Raw genomic sequence first — 11,918 nt, 5'->3', positions numbered from 1 at the left:
CTTGGGAGAACTCAATCACTATCATGAGGACAACACCAAGAGGATGGTACTAAACCATTTGTGAGAACCCTGCCCCCATGATCCAGTAACCTCCCACCAGGCCCCACCTCCAACATTGGAGATTACAATTCAACATGAGATTTGGGTGGGATCACAGATCCAAACTATATCGGTTGGTGAGGATATGGAGAAACTAAAACGCTTGTACACTGCTGGTGGGAACATAAGATGGTGCAGCTGCTATGGAAAAGCTTGGTAGTTCCTCGCACAGTTAAACACAGAGTTACCACATGACCCAACAATTCCACTCCTAGCCGTATATCCAAGAGAAATGAAAACATATGTCCACGCAGAAACTGGTACACAAATGTTCACAGCAGCTTTATTTGTCATGGCCAAAACCTGGTAACAACCCAGATGTCCATCAACAGGTATTCAACAGGTATTGTGGTCCACCCATACAATGGGATCCTACCAACAATTAAAAAAATGGAGTACTGATATGCACAAAAACACCTGATGAAAAAAGAATTGTGCTGAGTGAAAGAGGCCAGACATACACTGTATGAGTCCATTTCTATGGAATTCTAGAAAATGGGAATTAATCTATAGTGACAGCAAGCCAAGCAGTGGCGGTGGGGATGGGGGACAGTGAGGAGCAGGAAAGAGGGGTCGCTGGAGGCGCAAGGCCACTTTTGGGAGTGGCAGATCAATTCACTGTCTCGATTATGGGGGAGGTTTCATGGGTGTCCACACATGCCAAAAACCCTCCAACTGTACACTTTAAAGACGTGCAGTTTCTTGTATGCCCATTATACCTTCATAATGCTGTCAAAGAAAGATTAAACAATCATTGACCTTCAGCTCTGCAGCAGGCCTCCATTTCCCACATGAATATTCCCCGGCGGTGGAGAAGGCTCTAGTTTGGCCTTCCTGAACACAAAAGGAGGGCACTGCACTCCTCTCAAAAGTTCAAGGCCTTCGATTAAAGGTATATAAGAATCTGCAGAGCAGCTGTCCAGAACTCCTGGAGGACCCCCGTTTTGTGAAGACAGTGATAGATGCACTGGGGCTGGCATCAGATGGAACCAGCTGCGAGTCCCATGGCAAGTGGGAGCCCCTGAGACACGTGGCTGGGGCCCTGGTGTCAAAGACGTCCCCTCTCATGTTGCCTCAGCGTCATCATGCCCCCAGCCCAACACCTCATGGGCATCACAACCATCGAGACGACTACAGTTATAAAATTTGTGGTGGTCAGTGTGTAAATTCAAACCCTGTGGTAGTCATAATTTATATTAACTTCCCTTTGTCATTCTTAGAATAATTCTTTCATGTTTTGGAAAATTGCTCCTCATCAGGAGACTGTTAGAGCCCAAACTTTTGTATATGGCATCCCAGACTCTCCATACTCTGGTTCTAACTGACCCTTTAGCCCATACATGTCCTACTGCAACCTCTCTGCCCTTCTAAGCTTCCCTGAACACACCTCATACTTTCCCTTCTTCCCTGTCTGTCCGAACCCAAGCACTTCCCAGCCAAGGACTCCCTTCCTTTGCTTCTACCTCCACTTCCTGTCTCCAGAGCTGCCCTTCCAACTACCCTGGCAAGTGTGGGAGCTGCCATGTTGCCTGAAGTCTGGGAACAGAAGCGACTGGAAAGAACACACAGCTGTGTTCTCAGGAGACTGATGTGGCACTTTGCTGAGGAACACAGGCGACCAGGTCCAGCCTCCCTTCCCTCTGGTCTCAGAGTCACGGCATCTGAGTGGCCTCGGGTGGCTGCCTGTGGTCCCAGTCAGAGGAGCCTGCACCCCTGGGCTGACCCGAGGCAGCTCACCCAGAATGCCTTTCTGTCTTACCTTCACAGGGACCCCCGCAAGGAACACCCAAAGCCCAGCTCTGGCCATTCCCCACAATCTCAGGCTTACAGCCTTTCCTGTAACCTTGAACCCAAGGCCTATCCATGTAGTTTAAACCCTCAGAATAACCTCTCTACACTAGAGGGCTCATTTCCAGGCCAATACTCATACATCTTCCTTATTTGCAACCAAAGTAAATGGGACAGTTCCATTTCACAACGAATCCAGCCAGGACAATTTACTAGTTACATGGAGACACTGCCAGAGCATTTATGTGGCTCTTGAAGCATTCACAGTTTCAAAGGGCAAAAGCCCAAAGACAAAGGGGTCCCAGGTTGGCATCCAGGTAAGTTCTTCGGTGGCGGGGTGGAGGAAGCCTTGGAAAACAGGCAAGACTTTCCCCATAGTTTAAGCTTTTACATTCTAGCTGTCCATCACAAAGCAAGCTTGGGCTATACCCTCCCAGTTCCCCACACAGCAAGAGGGAGGGAGCCCAATTTCAAGGCACCATTGAAGGAAAAACACAAATGTCCTTTTCGAACATTCTGACTTTGATTCCATGTGAAACCCATTCAGCTCACGTGGCATACCTAACTGCCACACCCAAAAGAAAATGATAGCAATGACCACCTTGCAGTGAGAATGTCATTAAGGGGAGCTAAATTAGACTAAGCAATGATAAAAGGCTGCACTATTTTAAATGCCGTTTATCTAAGTAAGCACTGGGGACCCTGGAACTTTTCCCGGCACTCCAAAGTCACAGTGCAAGTGCCCAGCATCTCTCCTGGCAACTCCACTTTCTGCTGAAAACTCCTGTACCTTGTCCTGCCAGTATCTAGTCAGTCTTGGGTAGGTCCTGAGGTGAAAAAAAAGGAGCTTCTGTTAAAAACAGGGTTCACTTATGCATCAGAACCAACGGCATGACAAGATACTAAGGAGTCGATTCTTCTTTAGTGAAAGCTGGCTACTGTCTGGCTTGTAGGAACGAAATCATTTACCTCCTAGAACAACGGAAATGGGTATCAGAGTGCGTGGATCTGTTTCTTTCCTGGTTCAGTTGAATGAAGCAAGACTAGAGCCCAATTGCATGGCCTCCTGCCACAGGCACCTACTCTGCACGAGGATTGCATTTCTGGACCCATGCCAGCCCTTGCAAAGACTGTCTGCACAGCAGAAAAACCCAGACTTCCCAATGGCCTCATCAGGGACTTCAAATACACCATTCCTAATACTTCTTTTTCTGGAAAACCCAAAGTCGTAGATGCTTCGGATTGCCTCAAGGCAAGGCTGGAGCCGACAATGGTCCCAAGCCTGAGTCTGAGGTGCTAGGACTGCAAGACCTATTTCACTCATGCTTACTGATTACCAGCACCAGGCTTGGCATCAAGGACATGGGGACAGGCATGACACGCACTTGTGGGCTTATGAGACCAGCTTGCAGACAAGAACGCAATCACAGGATGGGGAATAGGGACACACTGAAGGAGGCTACGGTATAAGTGCAACTTACAAGAACTCTAGAAGTTTTCATAAAACTATATATATCTTGAGTGTGTGTGTGTGTGTGTGTATAACATTATTTCTGGAGTTGTCCTAGTGACTGGCACTCCAAGCAGCATTCTCCGAGGGAATCCTGTATGTTCGGGTCTTCCCACACTCTCCTGATAGGAGCCAGCTGTCTTTGAACCTCCCCCCTCCACCACGCCTACCACCCACCTGCCCTCAGGCCTTGTGGATGAAAAACCCCCTCTCCCCTGGGAGGGGACAGGGCTGGAAGGAGGTGGCCGCTGACCAGGACGCTGGGCTGAGAGCACCAAGGGGCAGAGCTCCTGAGCCCAGCTCTGGGGACAGCGCTGGGGAACTAGGATAAGGCCTGCCAGCAGCTGCCTCTGCCAGCCCCGAGACTTTTCCTTGAGAATTCCCCTTGGCTTTCAGTAAAGTGCCATTTGAAGAGTCTGCCCTGTTTCTGCAGGGCTAAGGGGAAGAGGGGTGGACTGCATTGTTGTAGGGAGAAGAGGGGCCAGGCTTGCCACCACACTCATCTGGGGGCAGGCCTGGGGTGGCCCCCTTTCTCCTGCCTGAGGTCTTCTCAGAGGGCTGGGGGGACTCTTATTTAGGGAGTGAATCCCTGATACTCTGATATGGCAAAATCTCTATTTTCAATATACATTACCCCTGAATACAAAAACAATCAAAGCAACGGAACGTCCAATATTCTACAAAATGTCACGCAAAAGACATTCGATGAAAGATTCGTTCCTGGGCTTGCTCTGTTGCCTAAGTGCAAATTCCTAACCCGTCTGGCTTTCCTCCTAATCGTCACCAGCCGCAAGAGAGGCTGCCTGATGGGGAGGAGCAGGTAAGTGCAAAGCTTTAGGCACTGGTGGTGGGGCGGGGCAGGGGGACAGGGGAGAGAGAGGCCAGGGTGGCCTTTGCTGGTGGGGTCTGGGGAGCAGAAGGCAGTGGGCAGGCAGGGGGGAAAGCAAAGCCTGGAGGGTGGCTAGCTACAAATGTCCAATTGTGAGTGACTTGAAGGGTCTTATCCTCTCTGCAGGGCCTGGGCTAGCCACTCCCAGAACCACTGGTGCTCAGGGATGATGGGGCCTGGGCGCTGCTCCTCCTCCCAGAAGCAGCTGGGGGCACCCAGACAAGGCGGGAGTTTTCTGGCACAGCCCCCCCATCCTATGCCAACATTCAGGGAGCCTCTTGCCTCTGTGCTAACTTTAGCGCCTCCCCCACCTGCAATATAAGCGCTTAAAGGATTAAAGTGCTTTCAGTATCTTCTACTTGGGAACACTAACAACTCTTAGGGCGAGGGGAACGACCCCCAGGGAGGAAATGCACCACTCTTCTGTAACTCAAAGCCAGCGTGCCCCGCGCTGGCTGGCCTCACTGGCCTCACGCGGCCTCCTCCCTACCCGCAGCAGGCGATTCTGATGCAAATCCGAGGGATGGTTCACGCATCCCCTCCACGCACGCCTGTGCACACTCGATAGTACCTGTGGCTCAGGGACGAGTGGCCCAGGTGCCATCTATGTGCCTCAGTTGCAAGGCCCAGGACTCAGGAGGGAGTAGAGGGCCTCCATTCCCAGCCCGCACTGCCGTTGATGGAGGAGCCAGGGCAGGCGGCAGTCCTCGGTTCTGAGTCCTTCCTGCGTTTCTCAGCCTCAGGGTGAGGCTCTGCCTGGGGTCTTCTGATGGCCAAAGAGGTCAGGGCTGTGGCCGCAATCGAGGCCCTGGGAGGGCGGTCTTCCCACCTGAAGGGGGCTGAGCCTCGACGTCCCCAGGAAGGCCCCCCACGCAGACCGGCCGCGCCCTGGGTGCGCTGGCGGGGAGTCAGCGGCGGCTGGGCCTGGAAGGCCTGGCGGCTGCGCTCGGCCGCGGGGGGCTGGTGGCCGCCACCGCGCTCCCAGGGCCGGTGCTCCCAGGGCCCGCTAGCCTCCGCGCCGTCTCCGCCTTCGCAGGGCGCCTGGCGCCGTGCACTGCCTGGTGCTTGAATAGGTTGGCGCGCCGGCCGAAGGCCTTGCCGCAGTCGCTGCACTCGTAGGGCTTCTCACCGCTGTGCACGCGCCGGTGCTGGCTGAGGCCCGAACGGCCACGGAAGGCCTTGCCGCACTCGCGGCACGCGAAGGGCCGCTCGCCGCTGTGGCTGCGCTGGTGGTGGATGAGCTGCGAGACGCCCTTGAAGGCCTTGGCGCACTGGCCGCAGGCGTAGGGCTTCTCGCCGCGGTGCGTGCGCTGGTGCTCGATGAGGTTGGAGCTGCGGCTGAAGGCCTTGCCGCACTCTGGGCACGCGTAGGGCCGCTCGCCGCTGTGCACGCGCGCGTGCTCCAGGAGCGCGAAGCTGCGGCGGAACAGTTTGCCGCAGTCGCCGCAGGCGAAGGGCCGCTCGCCGCTGTGGATGACCTGGTGCTTGATGAGGTTGGAGCTGCGCGTGAAGGTCTTGCTGCACTCGGGGCAGGCGTAGGGCTTCTCGCCGCTGTGGATGCGCTGGTGCTCCAGGAGCGCGAAGCTGCGGCGAAACAGCTTGCCGCACTCGGGGCACGCGTAAGGCTTCTCGCCACTGTGGATGATGCGGTGCTTGATGAGGTTGGAGCTGCGGCTGAAGGCCTTCCCGCACTGCTGGCACAGGTACCGCTTCTCCGCGCCTTTGGGGCCCTGCGGCCCCGCAGCCGAACTCTGCCCCAAGCCCTGGGCACCTCTCTGGAGCACAGACGACCTCGCCGCCTGCCCCTCCTTGCCACCTTGTGGATCGGCCCCGGGGAGTTGTCGTCCAGAATGCTTCTGCGTTGAAGTCGACGTCTTGCTCTGTGTTCTGTCACCTGGAAAGACAGAGCACCAGGCAGTGTCACCCTCATGCCAAGTCAGAGAGATGAACGAGCAGGAGGTGAGAACATAAGGGGATGGAGCAAGGTGACCACAGAACAGAAAGCCATCACACAGGCAGACAGGAGAGATGAAGGGGCGGGAGGATGGGCTGGAGATAGCGGGGCTGCTGTGACACCTGGAGATTGACATCTGCCTCCAAAGAGGATTTCCCACCCAAAGCGGCAGGGTACCCTCCCTGCCCCCTTTGCCACTGCTATTTCTTTTTCCCCCGATGGGGAGCTGGTTGAGCACCTCTCACTCACCTATGTGCAATCCTGCGGTGGCCCAGGTTCTGGGGATGTCTGCTACCCAGGGTCCTTCCCCTCGTTCCAATTGGGAGATCAGGTGAGGCTTGGAGAAGGAAAATCCTGGGCGTGGAATATGAAGCAGGTCAAGACCACTATGGCTGAGGGCAGGGTCGCTCCTGAACTCAGGCAATTCTCAATATCTTCAGGTAACAGAGAATAAAGAACTCTCTAAAAAGCACTACTGGGAAGGCTCAGAGAAAGGGCCAAGTCCCTCTACAAGGGCAAGGGCTCCTGCGCGTCCAGGGCCAGGTGGGCACGGAGATCTTCAGTAGCTGGCGATTTGGGCCATGAGGACAACTGTGTTTGTCACCTGGCCTGCAGGGAGGCTGAGAAGCTCATGAGAAATCGGGGATGTGTGTGGGCACCCTGAGGGACAGAAGAAGGGCTTGCAAGCCCCAGGGACTATTGGGAGGCCGACAGCCATGGGCCCCGAAAGCTGAATTGCCCTGTTTCATCATCCAACTCCACTGAGGATCCCAGACCCCTCCCTGGAAGCCCAGGTCTGCCTGGTGAGTGTCAGAAGGAATCCAGGGGATGAAGCTGCTTTCCCTCTATGGGGCTAGATTACAGAGGCAAAATCTGTGGAGCCAGACCCCCACAACCCCAAAGGCAGTAGAGTGCAATGTTGAAGACCCTCTGGATTTCCCCTCCAGCAGCAAGGGGAAGTGGAGTGTTTCCATTTCCACTGGGAAGTGGAGTGTCTGAGCTTAGCTGCAGCAGCCAGCCTTGCTGGGCACACTGGGGGAAAAGCCAGAGGCCCGGTCCCACTCTGTTTCACGCATGCATCTCTCATCAGCTGCGTGAGGTGGGGGCAAGTCACTGGCACCCTCAGAGGTTCTTTACCCCACCTGAAAACCTTCCTGAGTGCTCCGGCCCCCATCCGTTTAGCCTGTGAATCCTGCTTTTGCCCTTTACTTGGCAAAATTGCTGCCCCTTCCGGCAGTGGGTGTGCACTGGCATGGAAGGGGGAGAGCAGTGTGCTCCAAGCTGCCCCAGCTCCTCCCGGGACTTCTCAAGGCTTGAAATCCAAGTCTACACTTTGTCCTTATGTGGGACCTCCCTGGTCAATGGAAGGAAAAGATGTTGCTAAATTTTATAAAGTGGAACGGATGCAAAATGCAGCCGTCATAGAAACGAATTAAGTCTAAAAGAGTGCACATAAATATTCCAGTAGAATTTGCATCTCTCTTTTGAGTAGAAAGACCTTTAGTCGATCCACGATTTTATACACAAGATAAGACTGGTACTGAAACTTACAGGCCAACGCATTTACCTAAAACATTTACGGGTCCAGACCACTTAGCTAAAAACCATCCTACTGAGATGGCGGCTGGCCTGCAATGGATTACTGGCATTACTGGTCTGATGGAGAAATGCATTTATTCTTGGGCTCATAGCAACCAACAAACAGGAATCTCGGAAATAAACTGAGCCCAGAGACAGAGTAGGTGGGACTGGGTGTGTGTATGTCGTGGAGGGATCACTTACCCAGTGACACCAAATGGCTATAGTTCTCCAGCATCACCCGCTTGTAGAGGACCTTTTGTCTGAGGTCCAGAAGCTTCCATTCTGTCTTTGTGAAGTACACGGACACATCCTCAAAAGATACTGGCACCTAAAATAAGGCATTCTTGTGGCCACAGGGGAATTCAACCCCCTGGGGCCCTGGAGGAGCTGACAGAAACAAAATGTAGGGGGCGGGGGGAGCCCTGGAAGGCTCAGCAGGTGGAAAGACTCGGGTTGCACGAGTTGTAAGACAGAAAAACAGGCAGCACAGCCGACAGAGGCAGGAAGCCCAGATTGTGCGCCTCAGGAAAGGAAAACGATGCTAAGGGCAGCCTAAGCTCAGCCCAGCTGGAGAGGCCTGGGCATGAGGAGGCAGCAGACGGCGGCTGCCAGGGGGAGAGGCCAGGGAGAGGGGCCACCACTCACCTTGGGTCTCGTGGTCAGGAGAATGGCTGCCATCACCAGGGCGCAGAGGAGCTAAGGGAAATGCAGAGAGCCCCCTGTGAGCCCAGGGCAGCCTGGAGCAGCCAATCTGCGACCTGCTTGAAGACCCTGCTTAGTTTTTCTTGTGAAATAAGCACAGCGGCCACCTGTGGTGTTCTAGTGAGAACAGAACACCTGCAGCTTCACCAAGGGCCCCTCACCATCAGACCTTCTGTATGGCTTCCTGGGGCGGCCATAATAAGTACGACAAATCGGGGCCTTCAAGCAAGACACATTTTTCTCTCCCGGTTCTGGAGGCCAGAAGTCCGAGATCCAGGTGCTGGCAGGCCCCCGCTCCACTGAAGCCCCTTTCTCGCCAGTTTCGGCTTCTGGTGGTTTCCAGCAATCCTTCTTGGCCTCTGTCTTCGTGTGGCCATCCTCTCTCTGTGTGTGTCTGTGTCCCAATTTCCCTGGTCTGTTGTGAATGTTCTTAGCTCTCTCCCCATGTGGCCAGCGTCCCCTGACCCCAACTTTCCAGCCATTCCTGGAAGCTCCACTGCCAATCCCCTTCCCTCAGGTCGGGATTCTTAAGGAAACTCCAAATGCACATGTACGACCTCCCTTTGCAAAATGAAGAGAAGAGAGGTGAGGGCAGTGCAGAATCAAGGGGGACCTACAGTAGTGGGGGTGCTCTCTGAAGGGGTGACATTCAGGCAGAGAGCTGGAGGCTGCAAGTGGCAAAGAGAGTAGCCAGCCAACAGCACAGCACATACCCTGGCCCTCAGATGGTCCTGCATTTGGCATTCGTGGTGCTGAAAATTAGGGAACAGGCACAGAGGATGACCCCATGTGGGACCCTGGAGGGACAGCAGGAAGTTGAGTTTCAGGCTAAGAGTAGGGAAATGAAATTGACAAAGTGGACAAAATTCACCTCGGCCTCAGGACTTCTCCACATCAGTTCTCAATGCCAGATGGCAGTCAGTGCTGTGGGTTGGATATCTGAGTCTCCACACGTCACGTTGCAATTTGATCCCCAATGTTGGAGGTGGGGCCTCATGGGAGTTGTTTGGGTCGTGGGGGTGAGTCCCTCATGAACAGATTAATGCCCTCCCTCAGGGGTGAGTGAGTCCTTGCTCTGTGAGAGCTGATTGTTAAAAAGAGCCTGGCTCCTCCCCTCATCTTGCGTCCCCTCTGGCCACGTGATCTCTGCATATGCCGTGCGCCACCAGCTCCCCTTAGGCTCCCACCCTGAATGGAAGCAGCTTGAGGCTCTCACTAGATGCAGACGCCCAGTCTTGAACTTTCCAGCCAGCAAAATCCTGAGCTAAAGAAACCTTTTCTCTTTATAAATTACCCAGCCTCTGGTATTCCTGTACAGCAACACAGGAGGACTAGGACAGGGGGGTAAAAGATTGTTCCTTTCTCAGCACACGCCCCCACCAGCTACTTCCTGGTTTCTCTGCTTCTCTGCCTGGGATTTCCATTTTGTTGGTCTCCAAGCTTTTATTGATGTTCCAATGGGTGACTACAGTTTGTTTGTGCCAACAACGCCACAGGAGAGAGGGAGAGGGCACAGGGTCCCAGGAGCATAGAGAAGGACAGCGATAGTATTTGCCTGGCATTTAAATTGCTCCAAAGTCCCTTATCATCCATGATGACCTGCCAGCCAACATTGGTCCAAGTTACATAAGCTGATGTTCTGAATCCCTGAAGGTGGAATGGATGCTAAACCATTAGGTTAAAGACTTGAGAGAGAAAGGGGTATCACATATCAAAATGCCATCCTGTGATTATTTGAGGGCTGCAAGAGAGTAATCTAACCTAGCAGTGGGACATAGGGTGGGACAGTCCTGCTGCCAGGATGCAGTAGGAAGGTATCCTACCAAAGCCATATGACTGGATTTGAACGCGGCCTTGGCACTCAATGTCCAGTGTCCAGAGGCCCTTGGGAATAGATGACACCACAAGGAAGCAACCTGCCTGACCCAGAAAGGGGCTGTTCCATAGAGCAACGGGTCCAGTATCCTCTGCAAATCAGTGTCATGGGGGGAGAAAGGAGACTGGGGAGAGAGGCTGTTCTAGATGAAAAGAGATTTAAGGGGTCCAACACCCAACTGCAGGAGGGGTCGTCAATGAGATGCTGGCGTAAATGAGAGAGTCGTCAAAGGGATTAGGGATCATTGGGAGAGGGTGATTATGGGGTGGCCCTCGGAAGGAAGTAGGGGATCATTACTGCTCATGTGTTGGATGGATAGTGGCACTGGGTCATGGAAGAAAATGTCCCTTTTAAAGAAATGCATATTGGAGCATTTGGGGGAGGGAATGGCATGCAACTTACTTTAAAACCTTTCACAAAGAGAAAGAGAGAAAAGCTGACACAAAAAAGGCAAGATGGTGATTAAAAAGAAAAAAAAACTATGGAAAACAGACTGGTGGCTTGTCAATGAGTTAAACATAGTTATCATATGACCCGGCAATTCCACTTCTGGGTATATACCCCCAAAGAATTGAAAACAGGTGGTTCACACAAACCCTTGGGCACCCGTGTTCACAGCAGCATTAATCACTAGAGCCAAAAGGTGGAAGAAGCCCAAATGTCCATCGATGGATGGATGGACCAACACCATGAGCCTATATATACAATGGAAAAGTATTTGGCCATAGAAAGAAAGGAAATTCTGACACATGCTACCATGTGGATGAACCCTGAGGACACTGCTCAGTGAAAGAAGCCAGATGCAGACTTGAAAGGTCACATATTGTATGATTCCATTTTGTGATGTAACATCACATTTCCCAAGAGCCGTCTTGACCTAGTTTTGAAATAGTGGCTAAAACCTCTCATCTCTATGCCCTTCGAGGGCAGTTTGCTAAGTCCCCACTCCCACCACTTTTCTTACAATTTCCCTCTCTCTGGGGCCACCAAACACACACTCCAACGGCCCCTGCCTCATTGGGCCCCCACACTCTGGGGCCAGGCACCAGACAAGTAGGGACAGCCCCTATGTCCTGGAGCCTGAAAACTTATGCAACTCAATCAATCCAAAGGAAGCTGGAGAAACCTAGCCACCCGCCTCTGCTGGCTCCTTCCGGCCCCAGCTGCTGTTTCCCTGTCCCCGGGTCTAACCTCTGTGTGGCCCTGCCTGGCAGCCTTCTCTCGTTCAGAGCTATACAGAACAAAAAGCTGTGCCTTTCGTCTATCCCAGGGTCCTGTCATCCAAAGAACCTTTAACTCTCATAAAACATGTCTGTCCAGAACAGGTAAATCCATCATGTCAGAAGGCAGATTGGTGGGTGCCCGGGGGTGGGGGGATGGGGAGTGAGTGCTAATGGGTCTAGAGGTTTCCTTATGGGGCGATGAGAATGTTCTGGAGCCAGGTAGAGGTGGTGACTGCACAACATGGTGAATGTACTAAATGGCCTCTGAATTGTTCTCTTTAAAATGGTTAATTTGG

At 53.2% G+C, this 11,918-nt stretch overlaps 1 protein-coding gene across 3 annotated transcripts in view; it reads right to left on the bottom strand.

Moving 5' to 3' along the window:
- Positions 1–366: 366 nt before the first annotated feature.
- The window catches only part of ZFP92 (ZFP92 zinc finger protein), a 14,853-nt gene continuing 3,301 nt past the window's right edge, over positions 367–11,918 (bottom strand). For 2 of the 3 annotated variants that reach the window (XM_016944494.4, XM_054677179.2), the window contains 4 exons: positions 8,467–8,517; positions 8,023–8,149; positions 6,490–6,594; positions 367–6,180 (listed from right to left, as the gene is read on the bottom strand). In XM_016944494.4, the coding sequence (XP_016799983.3) occupies positions 5,195–6,180; positions 6,490–6,594; positions 8,023–8,149; positions 8,467–8,499 (1,251 nt within the window). In that variant the 5' untranslated portion in view covers positions 8,500–8,517 and the 3' untranslated portion in view covers positions 367–5,194. The remainder of the gene's footprint in view (positions 6,181–6,489; positions 6,595–8,022; positions 8,150–8,466; positions 8,518–11,918) is intronic. The other variant, XM_063804682.1, reaches the window with a different exon arrangement.

Source organism: Pan troglodytes, chromosome X, assembly GCF_028858775.2.
Source record: "Pan troglodytes isolate AG18354 chromosome X, NHGRI_mPanTro3-v2.0_pri, whole genome shotgun sequence".
NCBI classification, from domain to species: domain Eukaryota; kingdom Metazoa; phylum Chordata; class Mammalia; order Primates; family Hominidae; genus Pan; species Pan troglodytes.
This window is presented reverse-complemented; position numbering and strand designations above follow the sequence as displayed.